At 38.3% G+C, this 27166-nt stretch overlaps 1 protein-coding gene across 1 annotated transcript in view; it reads left to right on the forward strand.

Annotated features, from left to right (window-relative positions):
- LOC139726581 (uncharacterized) overlaps positions 1-26550 on the forward strand; it is an 84485-nt gene extending 57935 nt beyond the window's left edge. The window contains exons 8-19 of the mRNA XM_071637569.1: positions 3046-3133; positions 4678-4836; positions 5401-5570; positions 6235-6347; positions 7787-7841; positions 8057-8427; positions 8649-8839; positions 9662-9786; positions 14810-14902; positions 17620-17788; positions 20616-20852; positions 26272-26550. Of these exons, the coding sequence (XP_071493670.1) occupies positions 3046-3133; positions 4678-4836; positions 5401-5570; positions 6235-6347; positions 7787-7841; positions 8057-8427; positions 8649-8839; positions 9662-9786; positions 14810-14902; positions 17620-17788; positions 20616-20852; positions 26272-26550 (2050 nt within the window). The remainder of the gene's footprint in view (positions 1-3045; positions 3134-4677; positions 4837-5400; positions 5571-6234; positions 6348-7786; positions 7842-8056; positions 8428-8648; positions 8840-9661; positions 9787-14809; positions 14903-17619; positions 17789-20615; positions 20853-26271) is intronic.
- The last annotated feature ends 616 nt before the right edge of the window (positions 26551-27166 follow it).

A 27166-nucleotide genomic window follows, 5' to 3' on the forward strand; every position in this document is an offset into this window, starting at 1 on the left:
CAGAAGATCAAGGAAAGATCTTGCGGATTTAACTACTTCCTCAGTTTTTTGACCAAAGCTTATGAAATGTGCCGCACACCTTGATCTTGGTGGGAAGATGTGGAAGACATATTTTTCTGACGTGTCGGAAGCTGCGTTGCCATGGTAACGGCATATAAATGGCAGAAGATCAAGGAAAGATCTTGCGGATTGAACTACTTCCTCTGTATTCGACTGAAGCTCATGAAATGTGGCACACACATTGGTCTTGGTGGGAAGATGTGCAAGACATATTTTTTGGACGTGTCGGAAGCTGCGTTGCCATGGTAATGGCATATTAATGGCAGAAGATCAAGGAAAGATCTTGTGGATTGAACTACTTCCTCAGTTTTTGACAAAAGCTTATGAAATGTGGCACACACAATAGTCTTGGTGGGAAGATGTGCAAGACATATTTTTCGGACGTGTCGGAAGCTGCGTTGCCATGGTAACGGCATTTAAATGGCAGAAGATCAAGGAAAGATCATTCCTTGGGTAAGACTGTCGTCACGGGGCGGGGGTATTAATCACCCTAAGTGATATTTCTAGTTTTGCTTTATTTCTCTGTTTAATTTCATTTCCTTTCATAGTTCATATTCCAAGCAAATTTTCATTTTTGAATTGTTTGAGTTCCTAGTCATAACAAATCATATGGTGCATTATGTTCCATGCTATATATAGTGACATGTTGGAGTACACTGACATACATTATTCAAATATTTAGTCTGACTTGTAATAAGTGTAGTTAATTTTTTTTTCTGATATACTGCAAGTGATCTGTTGTTTGCAAGCAATGTTAATGATTAGCTCACTTGCTCATAAAAGTGCCTGTACACTGGAGTGTTGATGTACCGTGCAACCTTTGGATTGACCATTACAGTAATTGGCTATTTGTTTATCCTTGACTCATAACAACCCAAAGTCATGACTAGTGACACAGTGTGCGTCTACTATGGTAGGAGGTGAAAATAGTTTATAATAGGTTCACACACTGTTCCTAAACTTTGACTTTAGGTCAAAAACTTAACTCTCGATGATTGGCTTGTAGTGTAGCACTGTGTGGGCACACTCGAAAGTTAGCAATCTTAAGAGTTTAGTTGATGATTAAAACCACAAGATATCTTAGGGTCTAGGCTCTCTTCATGAGCCATGGGGGGTCCCCACTCGTAGTTTCGCTCCATGTGGACACATTAATCAACAAGCTTGAGAGTTAGCGTGAACCTCGCGTCTCGTTCACTGCATTATTTTGTATGGGCATAAGGTCATCTAGCAAAGACTCTGCACTTTGTTGTAATCATCGAGTGGGGCTCGCGTGTAAGTTGTAACTTAAAGGTGCATGGTCCCGGTGTTTTAGTCAAATGCGTACGCGGGCGCACAGCGCAAGTTTCCTATAGAGACCTACGCTATCGACTCCTCTCTAGCGCTTACGCTTTGGCCCACTTCCCCGAATCCGAAGAAGTCCGATTCACTGTAGTCAGTGGTCGGATCACAGTTCGGCTCATGATTCGGGTGAGGGGGAAGACAGCTTTAGCAAAGTTCTTTTGTGATGTCATAATAACAAGCACATATGCACGCAACCTGGCATTACTACAGACTGTGCGATGTGCAGAGAAGACAACACAGGCAACGTTACTTAGCAACAATTACGCACTTTACTCTTGATGGCAGCTCAACTTCGGTAATCTTCGTATCAATGCTAACGGTGATCAGCAATATCATCAACAGCGCCCTCTACACCACCGGGACTCTGCCCCTTTAAAGTTTAGGTGCACATGTGAACACGTGTAGTTATTCTCAAATGGAGCTAATCATCGTCAGTTAAGTTTTCGACCAAGTTTGGTAACTGCGTGTGAACGCAACTAATGTGTCAACAGCCTGTACTGCTTCACGTACTACTGGTACAGACATCAGTAGTCTACAATTTGTAACCAAGGGTATTTACATTAAAACAAAAATGGAAAATATGAAGAGATGCATTTACAAGACTAGGTTTGCAGAAGTAATTCCTTCAAAAAATCTTTTTTTTTTCTATAAGGAAGGAAAATCCATATCAGTATGAAAAATATGGTGCATTGAATGTAAGAAAAAAAAAGAAATAGACCTTAAATTGAGACAATTTCTTAATAGTCTAATGGGGATGTATAAAGATAATATGTTTCTTGATTTATGTTATGGCATACTGTAATAACTGTTATTTTCACGAGGGTTTAATTTTTGCAAATATCACGAAACACAGTTAGACTGCAAATTTAACAACACATGAAAATGTCACCATGCGCTAAGGTAATCGAGTGCTTATGAAGGCCTCTGTGTTAATTCGCGAAAACTAACATCTCACGAAAATGTCCGTGACCTCATTCGCAAAATATTTGTACGTGAAAATGACAGTGTATACAGTACATTTCTATCTCTCTGTACAAAGAAAAGTGTGACTATTGGTTAGGCGAGCATTAGTGTCATTTATGTACAGTACAAGTGTTGTTTTTTTTTTTCTTGTTTAATCCATGATTTCTAATGTTACTGAAGCTTTCATAGATATTTTGAGTGTACACTTCCCTTTTTCTTGTTGAAACCATATCTTTTCCTTGTGGAATAAATTTCCATTTAATTTTCCCCTTTTGTAAGTCCTTTCTCTATCTCTCCTTCTCCATAATTCTGCTGTAGGTTGTATTCCACAGAGTATGACATAAAACACCATACCAAGTCAACCCCAACCAGCATCGTAACAGGAATGCAACCTACCTGTTCCTTCCATTGTGAAGCCCACTATGCATCCCCTACACAATGTACCCAAATCTGCTGTGTGTGGCATGACCACTGCTTCCTACTGGGGCACACACTGTGATCCTGACCTGTCTCAGTAGATCAACAACAACAACAACAACTCAGAGGGAGAAGAAAAGGTTATTTAGACCCATTCATTCCCACTTTTGCCCAATTTTCTATTATGTTATTTGTCTCCTTTAACCTTCTGTTCAACATGTCTCATTTTTTTCACTCGTTCTCTCCTTTCTCACCCTCTTGTAGTGGTATGAATCCTGCGCAAGCTGAACTGAATTACCTGAACAAGGCCAAATGGCTGGAGATGTATGGAGTGGATCTACACATAGTACAGGTATCTATTTCACTGCAGGCCACACGTAGTATACAAATAGTGAATGGTCACAAGTGTGATGGTACAAGATTTCGCACGAGGTGAAAGATAGAGGAGCTCTATTCTACGAGGCGAAGCTGAGTTGAATAGTGCGCCTCATCTTTCACCGAGAGCGAAATCTTGTTCCATTGCACGAGTAAAGACATACACTATTTGTTTTATACAACACCTTGAACGTCAGCAGATAAGGTCCACACAGATTCTTCAATTTAGCACAGAAATGGCAACCATTTTCCGTGGAAGATGAATGAGTAGCCACACAGACACAGTCACCGTGTACGTACGTACGCGAAGCCAATCGGTTGAAGTTGTTTACAAAAATGAGTGACAAAAGTACGCGCTTGTAAGCGCGCTTGTAATTGTTGAGTGCGCGCGGCAAATGTTTGTTTATTATGACATCATAGCTGTGCGATGAAACAAGAATTTGGGGGTTAATCGTGAGTTGGTATAATAAACATATAAACTGATATTTCTTTTATCAGTTGATGGAAGATTTTATCTACAAGTGACTGGGGGCAATTGATTAATTTCATTTTGTGGTTATGTCATTTAGTAGCATTATGGGTCAAAAGGCTCATGCACCGTATTGGGTAAATGCCCAATCAGCACTTTTGTAAAGAACTGTGTAGGCCAATATTTGTAAATGGTAAAAGACGTCTGTATGTATTAAGCATTGAGAAGGCTGGCGTCACTATATTTGTAGATCTTCATTTTGCAGAGACTTAATATAGCTATCAATAACTACAACAGAAAAGAAGGACTCAATTCTATGAGATGTGACTGCGTTTTGACAGTTCTGCCAATGTAATACTATTTGAACTACTTTAAAACATGATATATTCGTGGCATGAATTTTTCGCAAATTGGAGCCGACGGCCTTTTTTGCGGCATGAAATTTTAGCGAACTGCCACTGGCATTCAATGCATATAGTGTAGACAAGAACTTTCGCGTGCATTTTGATTTCGCGAATCTTGGCTCTCGCGAAATTCGCGAAATTAAAGTGCACGCGAACATTTCTCGTTTTACAGTATTGTTTGTTAGAATATCACTTTGTGGAAAGTGAATGTAATACATTGTATATGGTGAAAACTTCATGTTTTCTGAGAACTACTATAAACTAAGCTGGACTTAACTATGGGATACATTTTAAAAAGAGTGATTGTTTTCTTGACTAGATTTTTTTTTTCATTTTCAAAATCAATTATTTGCTTCCATACTTAGTCATCAAATGACTCAGTAGCATACACAGGACTCATGACTTGCATGAAATGATCATAATTCCAGTTTTCTCTTTGTCATTAAAGTGTTGGCTTCTCAGAACATTGACTCTAGACCAGCTCGGTAGTGCAGGTCAACCCGTTGAAGACTAGTCCCGAGTATACTCGGGCAGGTGTCAATGGGAAATGCGTGTTGTAGCAAAATCAGTCGGTCCTCAACGGGTTGATATTGGGGAGGTGTACAACCCTGATTAATTCCTGCACTTGTCAATGTTTTCCATGTGTAGGGGCGAGATGGTCACAACTACAAGCTAGGACTGACTCCAACAGGGATCCTAGTCTACGAGGGGGAGACTAAGATTGGTCTATTCTTCTGGCCGAAGGTGACCAGGCTGGACTTCAAGGGGAAGAAACTCCATCTTGTGGTGGTGGAGGATGATGAGCAGGTGATCTTTAATTATTCATATTTTTAAAAATAGAAATATAGACTATGACGCCTGCTATTTCTCTTATTCTTTTTGTTTTCTTTTGAAGAAAAAAAAAAGCCAATATATTCTCCATCCTAATCAGGTCAGATTTCACAATCATTTCTCTGGTGTGGATTCCCATTCTGCCTGCTTGCTTTCTTTACATCTACATCTATTCAAACATATTGCAGGGCTTGACACTGTCATTTTTTTTTTCTAGTGGCCCATTCGGGCCACTAAGATATGTGAAATTAAATTTTGGTGGCCTGAAAAAGAAATATAGTAGCCCGAAATGAAAGGAAATATAAAATTTCATTTTGAATTTTAGCTGCCTGATCAGGTCACCAAAAGATGACTTTGGAAAGTATGTGGCCCTACATAAATCAGTGGCCCTGAGCCACCAGGCCACTGCTTATAATGAGCCCTGCATGTTGTTTTCCTCACTGGATAAATTTCATGTTATGATTCATGTCCTGCCCACCCTATTGTGTCATTTTGTAACTGAAGTATGTTTCTCTCCTCTGATTTATTTCTTTTTGCCAGGGGCAAGAACAGCAGCACACTTTTGTCTTCAGGCTGGAGTCGGCCCAGGCCTGCAAACACCTCTGGAAGTGTGCTGTGGAGCATCACGCTTTCTTCCGGCTGCGTGGCCCCGTCACGCAGACCAAGGACAGACAAGGGTTCATTCGCATGGGCTCAAGATTCAGATATAGGTACCATTTGCAGACTTTTCCCCCATGTGCAGTCCAGTCGGTGCTCTAAACGGTTCTAGGCCATTTACCCCAGACCTTTCTCCTAACCGTAACCCCAATCCTAATCCTAATCCTGAACCAAATCCTAGCCCTAATCCAAACTCTAACCCTAAACCTAACCCTAATCCAAACTCTAACTCTAAACCTAACTCTGAACCTAATCCTAACCCTAATCCAAACTCTAACCCTAACCCAAACCCTAACCCTAACCCTAATCCTAATCTTTACTCTATAAACCTTATCACTAACCAGTATTTAGCCCAGATATGGCTCCAAACTATTGACCCTCAGCCTGCAATGCATGGGAATAATCATTTTTTTTGTCCTTTGATGCTATAACTTCATATGCAAGTTCAGGCGTCGTAGGGAAATTTTTTTTTTATAGAATTTTAAATCAAATTCTTGCTATATACAGGTAGTGATAACAATTTAACAGTCCCAGCCAATATTTCATCTTGTACGTTTCTTTGTTGTTGTTGTTTTCACCTCTGTTTTTAGTTAAAGTGTGATATGATTCTTTGTGGATTTAATTAAAGTGTTGTGCTTGCATGGATTATGGTAACATGAATTCAGTAATATTTTGATTGATTGCCTTTCCTTGCTTGCTGTCTTCTCATGGCTGTAGTGGAAGGACAGAATTTCAGACAACGAAGACGAACAAATCACGTCATTCCAGGCAGTTTGAACGCAGACCCAGCCAACGCTTCTCCAGAAGGCCGTCGTATGCACAGAAAAAAGGTGAGAGTGAGGTCATACCAACATCTGTTGCCTGGCCGTCCAGGCTTGGTTTGAAATTTCTCGGTAATAATGTTTGGCAGCACAGATATTCCTTGAACAAACATTGTCACTTTTCCATCCATAGCACAGTGTGATTACACCAGAAATGAAGATCTGTTTAAAAAAAGAAAAGAAAAGAAAGTTGTTGACATGATAAAATTGCTGTAAGTGAGTGTTCATGCTCTCTTCTATTGAAACATGGATGAACTTAAAGGGATAGTACAGTATTGGTGAAGATGAGAATTGGGCTTTCAACTTTTTGCGAGATACCAAGAAAACACTTATGACATAGTACAGAACATACCATTCTAAGAGGAATTCAAAGTTTATTTGATGAAAATTGGGTTTTGTATGACTGAAACATCCAAAAACAAAGGAAAACGAAGCAATTGTAAAAAAGTGTGGGTCCCACACTTTATTAGAATCGCTCTGTTTTTGATATCTCAGCCATTTCAAAACCAATTTTCATCAAATAAATGTTGAATTCCTCATGGAATTACATGCTCTTTCTTATTTCATAAGAGGTTTCTCATTATCTCACAAAAAAAAATTTTAGAAACCTGAAACTTGGTCTCAACCAAAACTATACGATCCCTTTAATTTGTTTTGCCCTGTGCAAGGAAAGGAGGTTAACCTGAACAATGACAGGATTAAATCCAAAGATGTTGTGGGATTTCTTCTATTAGAGACCAAGGTGCGACAGTCGTAGAGAACAGCATTTTATACAGAATCATCCATATTTTTTTTAAAAGGAAAATTTGTCTGTTCCCTGTGAGATCTATACACTATAGAATTAACTTGATTTTAGTCTGTGTTTGAATCTTCAGCCACCCTTATAGAATTTTCTGTCACCACAGTAAGATTTTCAGTGACCCTTACAGAATTTTCTGTCACCACAGTAAAATTTTGAGTTACCACAGTAGAATTTCCAGTCACTACAAGTTGAAATTTCAGTATCCACAATAGAAGGTTCAGTCTTCCACTGTGAAATTTTCAGTCTCCTGTAGAATTTCCAGTCACCACAGTAGAATTTACAGTCAACACTGTAAATTTGTCAGTCACCACAGTAGAATTTTCAGTGAACACTGTAGATTTGTCAGTCACCACTGTAGAATTTTCAGTCTCCATTGTAGAATGTTTTGCCATCACTGTGAAATATTCAGTCTCCATTGACAGTAAGTTGATGGGTCACTGTCAAAGAAGCTGTAATAGATAACTTTGACTCTAATTCAATTTTGAGCTCAAGGCCAGTCGATAGCTTTTGTGATTATATAATGACAGTGACCAAAAATGAGGGAGCCCTTCTATGACACTGAGTCACACTGTTTTTATCTCTGTCAGCGGAAGTTTTCCTAAGACTTTGTTTCTTTTGAATCACTTTTTTACTCTTGTCCATGTAGCTGCTGAAATGGCTGCCAGACTTCATTCCAATGCAGCAGCAGCATCAGCAGGAGGGTGAGATTTCCATTTTTGATTTACTTTGTTCGTGTGTATACATGTGTGTGTGTGTGTTAAAAGCTTTTGTCATTGTTGCGGTATTATGTGACTGGGAATCAGCTCTGTTCAAGTGCCAAGAGCTGATGTGTTAGTAGCAGATTGACCTTGCTGCTGTTATGTTGTATACAATTAATTCAGTCAGTCCCGTTTGTGCTGTTTGTCAAATTTTGCAGTCGCTCACCCAACGTAAGGCACCGCTCCCCCATCAAGACCTCTCCCCACGTGTCAGGCCCCACCCGTGTGGCTGCCAATGCCACAGTACACGTGGCGACATCCAAGGGACCAGCACCACCGGTCCCAGTGACCACACCCGAAGCCAAACCACCCGTCGTCCCCTCCATCCCCGGAGCTCTGACGGAAACAAACATCGACACAGGAGCCACGGCAGAGGTTCTGGTAGGGAGGTCGACGCCCATTCCCCCTCTCCCTGAGAAGCAGTCCAACCTGGCTACAATGTCCGGTACGAGCATCGGAGGGACTGGCTTGACCATTGCTCTGACCAGGCCAGCTGAGGACGTGTCCTACACCCAACCTGGAGGACTGAGTGAGAGACTTTTTCTTCACAGTGATTGTATTTGTTGATCCTCCTTTTTATTTCCTTCCTTTATGTATCTTCACTATTTCATTTCAGAATATTTAAAGGGGGGGGGGGGGTGACTATGAAGACTGGAAGAAAATATAGGAAATATTTTTGCTTAATTTATCTTGCTTCATTTATCTTGCTGTTAGTTTCATTTCTTTCCTATCTTGTTGTTGCCACTGTAGGTGAGTCAGATCGAGCGCAGGCCAAGCTAAAGGGTCTTGAGACAGACACCTGTTACATCCAGCCTAATTCAACATCCCGTGCCATGGCCGCCGGTATCGGCCACATCGGAGCCCAGCAGAACAACCAGCAGCCCAAGCCAGTCAACCGCAACCAGCTGCCAGCCGAGCACATGAAAGTCAACCCTCTCAAGGTAGGATGCAGTCGCCATGGTAACCATTTCCTGCCAAATTAGGGGAGCATCCATGATGTATTATGTCATGTTTGTATTATTTACTCATGTTGTGAAATTTGTCGTACTCCTCTGCATTTTACACATGCATACTAAGGTTTCAGCGTCATACACGCAGGGAAGTCCGTTTTCAAAGTCAGTTGAGACAGTGAGGTTTTTTTTTCATGTTAAGAACTGGCAAACCAGAAATATTCGCGACATGAAACTTTCATGCCTTGGAGGCGATGGCCTTTTTCTCAGCATGAAATTTTTTCGGTCAATTGCCACTGGCATTCAATGCATATACTGTAAACACGATATTTTCACGGCATGAAATTTTCGCGAATTGGAGCCAACTGCTCTTTTGCGGCATGAAATATTTGCAATTTGTCTCTAATATTCAATGCATATAGTGTAGAAAAGAACTTTCGCGTTCATTTTAATTTCGCAAATCTTGGCTCTCAAAAAATTCGCAAAATTAGAATGCACACGAACATTCGCCGTTTTACAGTAGTGTACACTGTAGACAAGAACTTTTGGGTGGTTTTTAATTTTGCGAATCTTGGCTCGTACAAAATTGAAATGCATGCCAAAATTTCTGGTTTTGCAGTATACAGCTGTATCTCAGTGTTTGTGAGTGAATTTTGGTGAAAGAATGATTACAGACCACCCACTGTGCCATCTGTTCTGGAGTAATTTGATGTACTCTTGTCAAATTGTGACACAGAAAGTTGTAATACACCCTCAGTGTGCACTATGAAGAAGATATTTCATTGACAGATAACGACAAATATTTTGCGACAGGTCATGATGGATGAGAGGAACAAGATGCCAAACACAGAGACGGAGAAAGTGACAGACACTAAGTACAAACTCCTGCAGCCCCCAAAGAACGTCGATATTCACTACGATGACGAGGGCAATTTCAGGTAGGATTTCTGGAGGGACTTTCATTATATGCACTCTGCTACTCCCTGCCCTCCTCCAAAGATTAAAGCAATTAAATATTTATTACAGCAAAAGGAAGACTGGAATTTTACTGCCCCTGCAGTCATCTGTAAAAGAGCTCCACTTTTCAAATATTTTTCGTGCACAGATTGACATAAAAGCATTGAACAAAATTTAAGTAACATGATCTTTAAGATGGACATTAATAAAGTGAGGATTACTTGCATGGCTACATCAGGTTATGGGATGAAAGTGTTCAAAACTATCAATCTGAACGTGTTACATCAATAGCGCAAGACAAATTTAACATCTTAGTTACATTTTGCAAGTCCAACTTGTAAACATAACAAATCAAGTTCAAACACCAATACAAGTGTATAGATTAATGTATTATCCCATTAAGGACGAGTCCCGAGTATACTCAGGCAAGTGTCTGTGGGAAATGCGTGTTGTAGCAAAATCAGCCCGTTCTTAACAGGTTAATAAAGAAGGAAGGCTTAGAAAAAATATTACTGGAGGATTATCAGAGGTTTTGATATTCTCCTGTTTGATATTGTGTTGGGATTGAGCTAACTTTGCAATATAGCAGTAGTTACTATTAATCTCAGCAATATTCCATATCCCAAGACATTTACAAGGTGTCTATGTGCATGATTATTTTTGATATTTAAGTCGAGATTAACATGCATGGGAATGAGTTCACTTGTTACGTTGAGATCAGCGGCAGTGAACACTTTGCGCCTCCTAACTTACATGACAGTTCATATGCATGCATCGCTGATTACTGATGACTTTTTCACATCATTTGCAGGGGCCATCCTTGACCCTATTCCCACCAGGGGGCCAAAATGGCCCCCCCCCCCCCCTCGACGTTTCGCATGATTATTCCGCAACACATGATGACTTTTATGACTTTTTTATTTTAAGTATCATGCAACTTTTGAGACCAAATTTTTCGCTACCGGGCATACCGTTTTGAAGCCACGCCCCTTTGAAAAAAATTTGTCGATCCAAAAATTGCTCAAAAACATTATTTTGTGTACAAATCCAGTGTAAATTGTGTTTATGCAATTAATTCATATAAAAATAAATATTTTTACTTTCAATGGCTGATAATGAATTATATTTTAGCATGATTATTCTTCAAAAAGTTTCTGCGACAAATTTTGACAAAAAAACCCCAATAAAAACAAAGAAATACATAAGAAATTCAATAAACAATAGAATACATAAGAAATGATTATGAAGCCAAATTTTTGCTTCGATATTATTGTTGAGGATATTGAAAAGAATATGTTCACCAAAAATTAGAAGTCTTGGAGCTTTATTTTTTTTAATTATAGGCAAAAAAATATTTTTGCGTAAATTAGGATAAATTAATTAATATAAGATCAATAAATTAAAATTCGAAAAATCTAACTATACAGTCTTGTAGATTACATTGGCCTCTACCTTAGTGCACATTTTCGCGAGGATCGCGCGATCCACGACCGAGATCTGAAGGGCCCCCCGGTGGTTTCAAGTCCCTCAAAAAACCTGGTGGGATTAGGGTTAAAGAGATGGTACAGTTTTGGTTGAGATGGGGTTGAGGTTGCCAACATGTTTTATATGATTATTTTTCAGATAATGAGAAACCCCTTATGAAATATGGAAGAGCATTTAATTTGAAGAGGAATTCAAAGTTTATTTGATTAAAATTGGTTCTGAACTGGCTTAGATATCCAAAACAAAGCAATCCTAAGTAATAAAAGGTGGGACCCAACTTTCACTAGGATCGCTTTGTTTTATATCGTTTTTGAATATCTCAGCCATTTCAAGATAGATTTTAATCACATAAACTTTGAAGACCTCTTAGAATTGTATGCTTTTTAACATCTCATACAGTGGTTTCTAAGTATCTCGCAAGACGTTAAAAGTTGAATTCTCACATCAACCAATACTACACCATCCCTTTAAACCTTTTTCCACACCCAGGACAGAGAATTGGATTAGCTGTAATTTCCAGCAGAGAAATGTTGAATTTGCTGGCAATGATTTATTTGCCCTCTTTTTTTTTCCCCATTCTCCAAGGACTTTGACTAAAATCTACAAGTGTCGGGCTGATGTAATGTCGCATTAAAGGGATAGTACAGTTTTGGTCGAGATGAGAATTAGGCTTTTAAAATTTTGCAAGATACCAAGAAAACACTTATGATATTGTACAGAACCTACCATTTTAAGAGGAATTCAAAGTTTATTTGATGAAAATCGGGTTTGGAATAACTGAAACATCCAAAAACAAAGTAAAACATAGCGATCGTTACAACGTGTGGGTCCCACACTTTACTAGAATCATTCTTTTTTGGATATCTCAGCCATTTCAAAACCAATTTTTATCAAATAAACGTTGAATTCCTCATAAAATTCCATGCTCTTTCATATTTCATATGAGATTTCTCATTATCTCACCTAAAAATGTTAGAAACCTGAAATTAGGTCTCAACCAGAACTGTACGATCCCTTTAATGTTCACAAGATGTGGTAGTTGTTTGAAAGATATTTTAATGTGTCAGCAGAGAATTGAAAATGCGGGTTATGACAACATCTTTGACCCTGAAGTCTCATCTCTCTCGCCTGACATGCAAGTCATTATCTCAAGTTACTCCCATCTTACAATGGACGGTTTTTGTGGTGACATGTTTTATCAAATTATTATGATGTTGTATTACTTTTTCTTGTAATATTCTTGTTTGTTTGTTTATGGTGGCTGCCTCATAGTTATATTCCTCCCCATGTTAACCAAGTATGGATTGCTTGCATGGCGAAAGCACACCCGCTTGCGTTCCTAGGCCTGGCAGCATCATTGAGTAAAACCTTCACAGCCCTAACACTTTCATGAGCATGCGGAAAAAGTAATTAATGATGTCATAGTGATGCTCATATAAAGATCTATAGCTAGGTGTAGTCAGAAGGTAGAATATATGTGGCTTCCGTTCAATTCCAACTCTCTTTTCCTGTGATATTGTACAAAAAAGAAATAATTGACCTCCAAATGATTTTTTTCTTTTTTTGCATTGAAGGGACTAAGATAACTTAGTTACCTTCTTTTACGTAATAAACAAAATTTTTTCGAATTTCTTTGTCCTTTTTATACACGAAATAGATTTCAGGTCATTCTAATAGTGTCCATCTGATAGCTAGTGGGATGTACTCACTATTATTAGATTGGGGGAAACACAGGCTAATAATGTTTGAAGCATCCGGGAAGTAGAGCGCATGTAATCCTGATTGGTAGGAAGTGATTTCATGTGATACTTCCCCCTTGTTATTTTTTCATGATGTTTGGCCCGCTGAGATAACCATGCCAGGAGATAGGGCGTAAATGTTTTGGCAAGCTTGAGCGCACGTTGTTCCTGCGTCCTCCCCACGTCCCCCTCCTCCCTCGCTACTATCCATTTCCCCTTCTCCTGTCACGCTTCCTGATAACACGCCTTCTTATCACTTCATCTTGCTCTCTTCATTACCTGCTGAGCAGAAAAGTATGACCTTCTCCCAACTGACTGAAACTGCTCCTTCATTAATTACTCTACCCCAGAGGATTAGAGGAAATTCTTGTTAAAACATGGCAAGAAAAGGGACCATACTTAGCATGTTGGGGGAAAAAAACAAAACCAAACATTACACCTGCCTCCCTCAAATCATCAAGTTGAAAAAAAAAATAAATTCGCTGATGATATGCTTCAACTTGTAAGTGCAATAATAGGGTTGATTCTTTCATCTTGCTCAGATTTAACTTCATGGACTAATCTTATCTAAAGCATGATGTAATTCTAACACTTGAATTCAAGAAATTATGCAATGCCTGCTCACATTTAATGTATTTTTTTTTCTTTTGCCTAATACTAACATCAATTGGCAAGTAGCATGCTGAATTTAACATCTAATAATTCATTTTTTTTTTCTTCAATTATATTTAGTACATATTGATTACTTGGCTTTACTAAAAGATGCAGCACAGTATCACTTTCAACCATCTAACAATATCACTCTTGTGTATCTTGAATGCAAACCTGCAGTTTTATCATTCAACCTTGTCATTTAAATACCTTTGAAATGTCAAGAAAATGCAAATTTGGATTATACTGTATCTGTTGGGTATAATTTCCATTACTTAAAGTGACATGATAGATATTCCTTTTAATGCTTTTTGAGGTTGCATCTTTTCTTTCTCCCGCAATCCTGTGGTGCCCGTGTGGGAACGTCTAGACTCTTTCCTTTGTCAGGAACAAACAAAATTGTAGTAGTAGAGCAAAGGAAGGTATTTGACAAACTCCACTGTCAATCTGTATGTCTTGTTGTTTCATCCCTCTTTTCTTTGACCCCACCCCGCCCTGCCAACTTTCTCGGTGATGTTTTTCCATCTTCCTCTTTGTGGATCTTCTCCTCAATCTCTTGCATCTTCTTATTGGTTACCAAACTGACCCTTTAATTCTTGGTTGACTGTTCAATCCCCACCTCCTTCCCATATTCCCTGTCCTCTACCCCTATCCCTTTTACCCTCCCCTGTTCCTATCCACTATCCCTTATCCTCTACGTTCTAACCCCGCCCCTATTCTTATCCATCATCCTCTACTTTCTAACCCCCAACTCCCATCCCTTCCCTTCTTCCCTATGGTCTTCTCCCCACCTCTACCCCTGTTCACTATTACTTCTGCCCCCTCCCCCATCCCTATTCCTGAAATCATCAATCTAACCTCCTATCCCTTACCCCCTTCCCATACTCTTTACCCCCCCCCCATTCTCTATAACTTGCCCTCTCATCTCTAAACACCCTTTATACCTTAATCTCTCGCCTTTCCCCTTTATCTCCTACCTTCTAACCTCTGCCTTGTACCCCTTTCCTCTATCTTCACACCCCATTCGTCTACCCCCTACCTTCCAACCCTCTACCCCTGACCCTGCTACCACTGTCCACTCCCACTCTCCTCTGTGCACTCTATCTCCACCTGTTCTCCCCCACCCTAGACGTCACAATTCACTGCCCCCGCCCTCCAGCGATGCTCCTCTGCGTGTGGAACATAAAAGGGTCAGCAAACAGTTCTCTAGCATGCGGAATGTGTAAGTTTTCCTTGCTCCCTGTGTCCGAGATTGAAATAATTTTATTACACTTCAAACAGAAGCTGACGCACATGCTACAGCAGAGATTCCGGAGTAAAGTTCACTGAGTTCACATAGTAGAGGATTACAGCAAAGTAAAAATTCAGGTCCCAAAATTATCATCATTAAAGTTTATGGTGCAAATTCCCTTCGTGTATAATGCAATTTTGATATAACGAAAGAAAACTACTGGTCCTGAGGACTTCTTTTTAATGACAGTCACCTCCACACTGTACGCTTGTTTGTCGATGTTTGTGGTGCCATATTTGGGAGGAATAGGCTTGATTCCAAGCAGTGCCAGCCCATATAACTCTTTGTGGACTTGACAGAGATGCCGACAAAAGCCTGCACTTGAATTTGACGGCTTTGGCTTCATGCGTCCTAAGTTGATTCTTACCTTTCAGTCTCAGTCAGTGTTGTACTGGTGCTTGGTTTGAGTTAACAAATTCATGCTAGGCATGTTCTGTGTTTGTCTAAGATATTCTGGGCCCTGCTCAATGAAGAGTTAAAATCGATTGTAAAGTTGATTTCAAATTTAAGTCTATGGCAGACTGTGTGGTGAGAAAATCTAAAATCAATTTTATCTTTTGATGAAACGGGGCCCTGGTACTGATTATAACAAACAGCCATTTATTAATTCTGCGTATAAAGACAAAAAATTAATAAAGCTTTTCTTTTTCCCTAATACGATCAATGTGTGTGTGGTGGAGGACTTACATGTACTTTGTAGTGTGGGTGCAATTTATTGCTTTAACTATGTCAGACCTGAAGTAGTTTCTACTTCTGTCTTGAACACAGTTTTAACTGAATAACACTTATAATGCAACATTCTGTTGAAAAAGAGCTTCTTATACTGACTGCATTTACAATATTTGCTTACAAGAAGTTACATTTAGAAACAACGAGACCTCATCAGCAGAATAAAGTATGAAGGAACTTTGTGATGGCCAAGTGAGATGTACTCCAACAATGTTTTTCTCCCTTAAACGGTCCACGAAGGTCTTTGTGCACGTTGTTGAATCTGAGCTTATTTAATTGTGTTTTTGTGAAAAGACTTAATGCGTGTAGGTGATAATCTGACACCACAGCATACAGATACCTTGAAGTTTGATGCCATTGACAGAAATTCTTTATGGATGATAAAATGTTCATTCAGACTTCATTGCTCATAAATTTGACAAATAACACGACAGATGTTCAACTTCATGAAAAATTAGACACTTTTTGCAGGATTATTATTAGTGCTATTTTCATTTCATTTCCTTGCAACACAGCCGTACGGATGGAAAACTGTACGAGAAGAACTGGATTTATTTCTTGCAAAATAGTTTTAAACCTCTTTGTCGTGTGTGGATTGTCTTTTTCTTCCTACAAATTAAACTAGAATTGATGTGTGTGGCAGTTTTGTGAAATTAGCTGATATTCACTTGATGTGAACATACACGTGTAGTACCTTGAATTCAGTTTGCACTAATGCTACCTGATAAATAACATATCCATGGGAGCATAAAATGAAAAATATGCATGAAAAAAGTTACTCTTGATTTAAACAAAAACAGAAACGGAAAAGGATTTGAAATTATATTTTTGTTTTGATGGTAGGTTGTCCTCCTTGTTAGTTGAATTCAGCGATCAAGAATTTCTTATGATTTAATATAGATACCACCATGGCTGCTAGCTCTGTTTGCACTTTCACTGAAATGTATGCCACGAACTTGGCTTGGAAATCTTTGACGCAAAGCAAGAGCCTTGTTTAAGTGTAAAGCCAGCATTAATATCTAAGCCTCATATATTCTGAGCAAGCATCTTTTCTCTGACTGGTTCAAGGTGCCTCTCTTCTCAGCTGTGACAGGATCAAGCATTTGCATGAAAGATGATTTCTAGCATCAATGGCTGAAATAAGATTCATGTATCAAATTTGTTTTATCACCTTTATGCAGCTGACTTCAAATTGAAAGAAGTAATTTGACAAAGATGGACATTATGATGGGGATATTTTATAGCTAAGAAAAATCAGTGCACCTCAATGATAATGTAATAGAATTATTAAAAATGTGTTGTGTAAAGCCTTGTTTACCAGAATAGCTGAGTCAATAGCTGTCCAGTGGGGGAATAGTGGAAGTTTACATCACAAGTTTTATTGAAGCATGAGCATCCTCAAATGAAATGGCAGGAGGAATAGCTGATTTGATTTATTCTTACTTTGCATGATGTTGAGTGTAAATGCTATTAGAAGATTGTTTCCTTTCATTGCAGTCATGTGTGCGCTTTTTTCATTTTCTTATATGAAGGAGTACAAAGGTTTCAAATGTGACATGTTATGTTGAAGTGGGAGCAAATATGAAGTTGTTATTGTGTGTGTTCACTGAGAGACAAGTTGGGTACTTTGGCAGATTAGTTTATGACTTGCATTTCATGAAGAATTGTCTGTAGGCATGACGTATCTTGTGCACATTGTGACATACAGTGATATGGGGATGGATAGGCAAAATATGAGCAGTCTCTATTCTTAGTGCACATGGATTTCTTGTGCTGTTCTCAAATGTTGTACCCAAGTGAATACTGCAACAATGTGAGTAGCTGCAATGTTTCTGCAGTGTTTACAGGTAGACATGAAATTCAACAACCATCGCATCATTTTCATTGGTCAATCATTCCTTCACACCTGACTTTTAAAGGGGTACGGAGGAGGAGGAGAATCTCAAGGCTGCTTCCACCAACGGACCGACGCCCAACGTCCAGTACCAGTACTCACCCAAAGGTGGCGTGGTGGTCAATGGGAGCGGTAGCATCCTAGTGGGCAGCAACTCAGAGCTGGGCGGGGCGGACCCCAAGGTACCTCTCAGGGTAAGGCAACAGTGACATTGACTTCTATCATCATCCAGAGCCCGCTCGCAGGAATGAGTGGATGGGATTATATAATTTTGCTCAGTTCAAAGCCTTCTCTCCATTGAGATTGCTCAAGAGGAAGATCAACACTGCAAAGATCACTCACATGTGTATATTTTTGTATGCTGTGTAGTAATTCGTACATCTACATTATTTATGATACACATCATATTCAAAGAATTTGCACAAACACATGGAACATTTATGGAACATAACGTATACATGTATATACCCTTGCCAAGTGCTTGTGTGTGTTCTTTTTTTTTTTCATTTATATGCACAGTAGCACAAGTTAATGGATTGGGATATATACAGTGTAGGTGTCATATGCCTCTGGTGATGGTGATGAGAGTGGTTTAGTCTGCAAACATAAATCATCATATGTGGGACTGTATATACAACACATTTCATTTGATAAACCATCTATTCCTTTTACTAATCATTCTCTGAGAGTTTTTTCCCCCCCTTTAATTATTCAACCTCCATGTACTTACATATATTCTTTGAATATCATGACATGCTAACATACATTCATACTAAATTCTAACTCTGGTTGTATGTTCTGGAGGATCCCAAGTGCAAATACATAATATATCATTTGTAACAAGTGGATCACAATCACCGAAAAAAACAAATAGTCCATGCCTTGACGTAGTCATTTATTTCCACTACCAGTATGGAATTAATGACAGGAGCATCTAACAAATTCAGTCAGCTGTGAAAGTAGCCAGAAAGTGCCATGATGGATGTCTATGTAATGGTGCATTAAACATCAAATTTAGCCTACTTAACCATATACATGCTTTGCTCTGCAAAACAGTCATATCTATGAGATATCTTTCATCACCATATAGCTGTCGAAGATTTAAGGCACTAGGCTTTGTGAAACTTCTCTGCATGTAAAGTTGTGACATATGCCACTAGTGACAGATGGGTTTCTTACTGGAACAGGTAGTTCAAGTATTCCTAATGTGCAACATGCGTGTATGTGGAGCCATAAAATTTTATGGACCAAATTTAAGGCATAGTGTAGACTGGCCATCCAACAACATCCAACAGACAAAATGGTTGACTATTTTCTGAATTTTGGAGTATAGACACTGCTCAAGGTGATGACCTATCTTGTAGACATGATTTTTAGATTAATCGTCATATATGATAATGATGATGATGATGATGATAATAATAATAATAATAACATATCAATCTATAAAGCACAAAACGTAAAGACATCTGCACTTCAAAAGCTTCTGATGTACTTGATAATAGTTAAATGAAAAGATGTGTTTTGAGTTGTGATTTAAAGACTGCTGCAGTTGGGGATTTCCTGACTTCTAATGATAGGACATTCCAGAGGTTTTACATATGTGTGTATATATATATATATATATAATATAATATATATATGTTAATAAGGTAATGAATATAACTGAGTTTTTGTATGCCAGAAATAATCCTTCAAAAAAAGAATCAAAAATCAAAAACAAAACTGTGTTTTCCACCAAGCAACACATTTTATATGAAAGAGTGACTACCTGCATTTAGAGTGATTGAGAATTATATTTATTTGTAACTTTAAATCTTTTTTTTTTATTGCCATAATATTCACATATTTCAGTTGACATGTTGGAATCTGTATGTAAGTATGTGTGTACATCTATTTTCTCCCCTCCACGGCACACTGTTCAGTTGTATAGTTTGTTTGTACTATGTATTTGACAGCAGTCATGTAGAAAAAATATTTGTGTGAACTTTTATCTCAATCATCAAAATGTTGACATCCCTGGAAATAAAGCTTAAAGGCAGACATAATTTCTCTCCCACCTCCCCCCGCCTTTTTCCAAGAATTCTATATCATGAAAGTGAAGAAAAAGTACATGTCTAAAGCTTTTATTGAATATATATCTATGCCCCCCCTTAAAAAAAAACAACAACAAAAGAGAAAAAAACAACCACAAACAAACAAATAGATAAAACAAAACAGATAAGTTGTGGAGAATTCTGGCAGAGTATTATTTATTTAATATTTTTGATAAATGACAGATCATAACTCGTGTACAAGAATTGCAATGTACATGTATGACGATGATGTTCAAGTGCATGCATGTGATGAAAATATGCAGCAATTTTGAATTTCAGTTATTTCTTTTCAAAAGAGACTTTAACTGGTCATACCCCAAAGTGGCATTCTTGCATGTGAAAGTAATGTGGTGAAAAATGTCCAAAACATCAGATCAGAGTACATTTATTTTGTCTTTTTTTTTTCTCCCTCGTGGTCCATTTATAGTATTTTTTCTTCTTCAGTGAGACTACATAATCTTCGTCTGTTGAGAATGAGAAGGGCGGTATAAAGTTGTCCCGAACACTATGGGTTTAGAGGCAACTTAACGCCCTTATCATTCTCAACCGACGAATTATGTAGATGTGAACATTGTTTCATGTCCTCACCCTTCGTGATAGAGAGTTGTACAAGTAGCTATGTTGTCAGTATGAAAGCTGTGCACATATTATGTGATCAATGTGCATAGAGTCATTCCAACAAGAGGAATCAACAAGGTTTGTTGATTCATCACCAGACCATTCTTGGGGCTTTAGCCACTGACCTCACTCAATATTGGACGATGCTTCTGTACAAAGTACTGATCACTCCACCAAACCCTACCTCTATAGACATGCATGTTTGATTATGTTTATAATTATGTTTTATCACTGTATGTTCAACAAGTGTGTCATTGTCATTTATGAATTACCACACCTACACACCCCCACAACCCCTGTTTTGTAGTCTGGCTTAGCAACCATGTACCCCGTGACCCCAAGTGACCTTCCCTCGCCGACCTCACCAAAGGTCAGCAACCAAGAAGCGGAGTTGATGCAGCGGGGGAGGACGAAAGGCGTAGCCGATGGGACCAGTCCGTCACCAGAGGGCGGCAGACAGCACCCCTACTCCGTGGCCCTCACACCCCAGCCATCTCAACATGGGTCTGCAATGGGTGATGGGGTCATGGGTTTGCCTCTCGTGGTATGTGGATGGGTTACCTTCGTCCATCTCCGCATCTTTTTCCTCTCACATTCCTGTCCCATCCTCACTTTCCTGATCCAAATATCACTGTCCTCACAGTCACCTGGGCCCTGTTTCATAAAGCTGTTCATAAAGTTACGAACAACTTACGAGCGACTGGTGATCAGTTCTGATGTGCTATACTTTAAGATTATCAGAATTTCCATAATTCAGCACAAGAACTGATCACCAGTCGCTCGTAAGTCGTTCGTAACTTTACGAACAGCTTTATGAAACACCCCCCTGATACTTTTTCATCACCCATATACAAGGTGCAGATTAGTAGCTTCCCTAATTGATATAGGTGTATGAGGCTGGATACAGTTATTGAATAGTATACAATGCTACCTTGACACATTTGACAGATTCATATTTGAGTGATAAGAAAAAAAAAATATTACTATTACATTTATAACATCTGGAATGTAAATACCTGTTTTTATCATTGTAATTTGAATGATCCATAGATGTGATAGATTCAAGGTGCTTTTTGTTTGTTTGTTTGTTTGAATGCAAAATATGTGAATATTCAAAAGCTGTATCTGACCCTTGAGAGCTCTTACTTCTTCAGCTATTTATTCTCTATCCAGATATTATTCCTCTGTCTCACATATTCTTCATTTTCTTTGTTTCAAGTGCTGGGGTACTTTTCATAACTGTTTGCTCATCAATGCCTGTTTTCTCCCTGTAAAAACATACCAGCTAGAGTATAGAAAATTTGACTCGGACTTTGCTCTATATCAGGGAGTTCATAACATTGATCGCCAAGTACAAATGTAGTTATTGCAGCATCATGCATGTAGTTTGAAAGGTGATGACATTCATGTAACTTCTAAAATTAGATTTCTTTAAAAAAAAAATTCCCATTTGATTACCGCCATAATTTAACAGGCATGTCCCAGCAGTGCCAAAAGTTCATCCATCATTTATTTATTTATTTATTTATTTACTTATTTAATAAATTCGCAAAGGTTTTATAATTCTGTTTACCATTTGTCCTTATGTGATGTTTGAGTTTTGTTGAAAACTGCTTAGTCTTTGTACAAAGTGTTAGAATGGCCTTTAGTTGTTTTATGTAGATATTATGCAGAGCATTTAACTGTTGTGTTGTATAAATTTTCTTTCAATAGTGTAGTATTTGATGATTTAATCTTCATTACTTGCACAGTTATATGTGAAGTTTTTTTTCTTTTCTTTTTTGTTTGTGTGTGTGTATATTTGCATGCAAAGATATGTTTACAAATCCATAATTCATTATCATTGTTCATGAAAATTGTTATAGCATAGTTTAATTTTCTTACCATTATTTCTGCAATTCACAATTATTTGAATGTGTGGACTTCTTTCTGACTTTGCTCCCAAAGGTTACAAAATGTGTGCTTCTAAATCCAAAGTGCAGCAATGTCATTTGCAATATCTAGAGCCTATTCATAGTTGCACAAATATTTTAGCTGTGAAATTTCATCAGAATGTTTGATTGTATTCAGTAAATATTTTGCAAGGTGGGTGGGGCAGTTCCACGTAGTTACTTCATACTTGTAATTTCTTTACGAGCCAGCTATAAAAATTTAATCATATTTTCATCCCCTTTTGGTCCCTTTCTTTTCCATTTCCTTCCTTTTATTTGACTACTTTTGCTGAAAATAACAAGAGTTGCTTTTCACTATTTTGTTAAATGCACTTTTGTGCTATGTAAATCTTGCTCACGACTTGTATAACTTGTCATTTTAATAATCTACGTCTTTAGGAAGCACGACGCTACAATTTTGGTAGATATTTTCCAGAATTTTTACAGAGTTTGCTCAATTTAGATGCCATGTCAGATCCTGACATTGGCGGTGAACATGTCCTCCTCTCTATTCTTGAAGCACTTGAAAAATAGTTTACAATGGTTTTTATTTTTATTTACTGTAAAAGTGGATATTTTCGCAAGACTAATTTTTTTTTGCACTTGGTCGGGTAAGAAGAGTTACACATGTTTTTAATTCCGTGGAATCAAGATATATATCAACATATAGCAAGCAAAAATATTCGCATGCTTTTATTTTCCCGCTAGTTTCTGGTTGTGCGAAAATTTCCACTTTTACAGTAACACAATTCATTTGGTTTTGAGGATAATTACTTGAAATTTTCGTGTAGAAATCTTCCTGAGTGTTGTGATCAATTTATTTGGTTTTAATAATGACAGTTTTGAGGTTGTCACACAGAGTATTCATGCCGCAAATATTTTCTTTGGTTTTGTCAAAGTCCAAAAATGACAACTCTTAACTTTTTCAGACTAGAGTCATATACTTAATCCTGATTCTAAGTACTCAGTAACACTCATTTCCCATCTGAAGCACATGACATTATGTTCATATACGTTCCATCATTGGTTTTGATATTCTGACCTTGATTAATTTCATGCAGTGTGTGTATTTCTCTGCTCCACATTTACTGCAGTCATCATCCCCAGTACAACCCGCTTCAGCTAGTCCAGCAAGTAAACTGGAAGTAGGTCAAAGGGCAACTAACTTTTTATACCAAGTCTGTGGATTCACAACTCGGGTGTAGGCTTGCATGATGCCACCAGGAGGGTCAAATTTGCATTCATGGTTACTGATTTTTAACCTGCCATTAGATTAGTTAACTGCAGGCATTGATTTGAAAATCCCAAGTTTGTGAAATTCGCAATTAGTGATTTGATGACCTTTATACCACATATATGCAATGTGGAGATATATTTAGCGTAGTGGAATGGAGGTAGAAAAGTTAGTTACTTTGTTGCTGCAGTGGGATGGGACAAACATTAGATATAGTGTAGCTGTATCTGCCACAACCAGGTTAACATTAACCCATTGGAGACTAATCAGAGTATACTCAGGCAGTTGTCTATGGAAAATGTGTGTTACAGCAGAATCAGCTCAGCCTCAATAGGTTAACAACTGCTGTTTACCTTGTATCGCATAATTTGGCTTGCTGCAAACAGTACACCTAGTTGTGAATCCACTCAATGTGTGCCTTGCTAGAGGAATGCTTGTATGAACATACTTCCTAGAAGGTTGTGTTGTTTTTATGTCAATATATCTCTCGTGAAGACATATCTATCAGCAGCTTCCGTGAAGGAAAGTGGTGAGTCCATCTCACGCATCCCATGACCATTGTATAGCTCTCAAGATGCCGTACATGACATTACAATATTTATCACTTAACCCCACCAAAATCAGTCAAGCTGTTTCACTGTGCCCATGGTTTACAGCACTCCTCAGATGGATCCTGAACCAGACGAATCCTGAAAAAACATTGCACACAGCATTGTCATTTTCCATATAGTGTAATGGGCGCATCAAAGCATCATAATGCTTGAAAACTTCATCTGTCATCAAGGAGTAAGAAAGTTTTTGTGCTCTTACCCCTGTGCGATTTACAAAATGTGTATTTTATACTTGCCTAAAGCAATGGATCTTTATAGGTACATGTAATAAGGGTTCAGCTAAATGGCTGCTTTCCTTTCAACCTTGATTTTCATCATAAAGCCATGGTCATTTCTTAATACAGTGAAAGCACTTTTGCCCCAAAATTTGCCTGGACTATAATTCATTAATACAGACATTGACTTCACCTCCTTGTTTATGTCAGGGATGAGTGGAGAGGGGGAGGCGGGAGGGGGATTTTTTTTCTTCTTCCTTCCAGGGAAAGTGTTCATACAGCACCCCTCCTAAAGGCATTGTGCATTGAATGTTTGCTTGTTGTTGCTGTGATCTTTCAATTTAATCAATAACAACTTGTGAACTTTCCCCAACAGGTTTCGATTGAGGACTTTTGATCGATAACAAGTTTAGAGAAGTGTATCATTTAACCAGACCAAACTATTAACAACATACCAAACTGTTAACAACATACCCATTAACAACATACCATCATCAGTGTCACATTATTATGTTGTGATAATCATCTGAGTGTTGTGTTGGTCATTTTTGACCTTGAAATAGAGACCCCTATGAAATGTAACTTCTGTCTGTGTGTGTGTGTGTGTGTGTGTGTGTGTGTGTGTGTGCATAAATGGGACTGTAGGAAGAGGCAGAACAATGTACTATGACTTGTTTCAGTGATGCTCTTGACTTTAGATGATAGTACATCTTCACAGAGTGTATGTAATGATTTTGTTGTTCTTCATCATTATTTCTGATGGCATGGATACTTCTGGTTCTTACTTGTCTATTCTTTTTTGCCCTTTTATTGAGTGATGTTTTCTCATGATTCTTTTATTTTGCTCGTATTTTTTAGCTTTGCCTCCGTATATACCCTTTCAGTGTGAGAAATATGTGCCTTTTCTGGTATTGAAATCCTCACAGCCCATGTTGAATACACACATAACTCAAACTGAAAATCTGTCTTCCTAGGGTACATAACATATCCGTGTGATTAAATTCATGGCAGCAGTACATTTATCCAAGATATTACATGTCAGAATTACAGAAAGGAGTTGTCACTAAGAAAATAGAGACCACATTTTGCACTTTCTTTCCAAAGAGGTAAAGTTGGCATATGTCATGGACTGATAAATTTCCACACTGTAAGGAAATGGTTCCACCCTCAACATTCCAAAATGGGTAATCTTATCCCCTGATTCCCTTGTCCCATTGAGTCAGTGTTTACACTACAGGTAGATTTTTAGTTTCTCCTAATTTTCAGCTTTGTTTTTGCTCTGAATGATTGTGAATCCCTACCTCTTTCTCTCCTCTCTCTGTCGTCTGTTTTTGCTCTTCAATTTGAAGAGCATTTTAAAGGCATTTTAAATTTTAAAGGCATTTTTTACCATTTGCCCCCCCCCATAAAAAAAACAATGTGAGTTAGGAATAGAAACAACCAATGTAAAAATTTTAATTATTATAATCCATCTTTAAACATACAAATGTAAACAATAGATCTAATAAAGTTGTTTCTAGACTAAACTGTCTACAGTTATTTAGGAAGAAAAATAGTGATATCTCTTTATATTTTAGGCTTTATTGCAAAATTTTTACAAGTATTACGTTTGCCATTTATAGGATTTTTTTTTTATTTGGTCTGCCAAGAATAGTAATCAATGGCTGATTACACAAGCTCATGAATAGTAAGGGACCATCATCAACTTACCCCTCAATAAATACTTTGACAGTGAAAGAGTGTCAGACATTTCAAAATGAGACATTTTGACCAGACCATGGACATTGTGTATCTCTGTGTAGCCCATCCCTGCCAGATATTATTGTTGATGTCATAATGACTTGATATTCCAAACTGATTTAGAGACACAGCATATCTTTTGTTTGAAAGTTGGATTTGAAGTCGTCTCTGGGTTGTTTCTAGTTTTCGTTAATGTTTTGGTAACCAGTTCTTTTCCCTTTCCCCACAACAGCAACTGGAGTCGCAGACGAGGCCGGTCAACGGAGCAGGGAACGTCCGCAAGATTTCGGGTCTTTCTCGTAAGACCTCGGCCTCGTACACAGCCAGCAACAATGCCAGCGTCATGTCGCCCTCAATCTCAGGGCATGCTGCCATGGCAACCAATGGGCAGGGCGTTAACGTTAACAGCAACGTGAACATTCCAGCATCGCAGCCTTACCCAGGCTCAGCAGGTGTAACGCTGACGTCGTCGTCATCAACGAAGAGGTGTACGATGACCACGGAGCTATGATGTGTCTTTCAGGATCAGAGCCTACCCAACCGAGGACAAACGCAAATGGGGAAACAATTCATTTGTGGGTGCCTTTGTGAACAAAGAGAAGAGAGAATAAAAAAGGTACTACCCACAAAAACTAACAGCATCTCAATTTATACAGCTGCAGGAACATTGGATGAATGATGACATGGAAAATCATGCGTGTATTTTCATTTATGTGACTGGTTTTCACATAGGCTGTTAGATTCTGAAATAGTAAGGTGCCCATTTATACTTCATCAACCTGCGGAACACAGCTCACTGTGATACCTAGGCCCTGTTTCATAAAGCTGTACGTAAAGTTACGAACAACTTACGAGCGACTGGTGATCAGTTCTGAAGTGCTATACTTATCAGAATTTCAATAATTCAGCACAAGAACTGATCACCAGTCCCTCGTTAGTTATTTGTAACTTTATGAACAGCTTTATGAAACACCCCCCTGGTATGAAATAAAGAGGTCACCAAGGTAATTGATCTTAATGGTCTCTGTAGTACTTAAACATGCACAACATCCCAAATGTACTTACAGAAAACTATTGAGGCAGCTGTCATCAGTTTGATACATTGATGATGAATGAAATCATGCTTT

This window comes from Diadema antillarum, unplaced genomic scaffold, assembly GCF_040938485.1.
Source record: "Diadema antillarum isolate AM-2024a unplaced genomic scaffold, OU_Dant_1.0 seq00000090_RagTag, whole genome shotgun sequence".
In the NCBI taxonomy this organism is placed as follows: Eukaryota; Metazoa; Echinodermata; class Echinoidea; order Diadematoida; family Diadematidae; genus Diadema; species Diadema antillarum.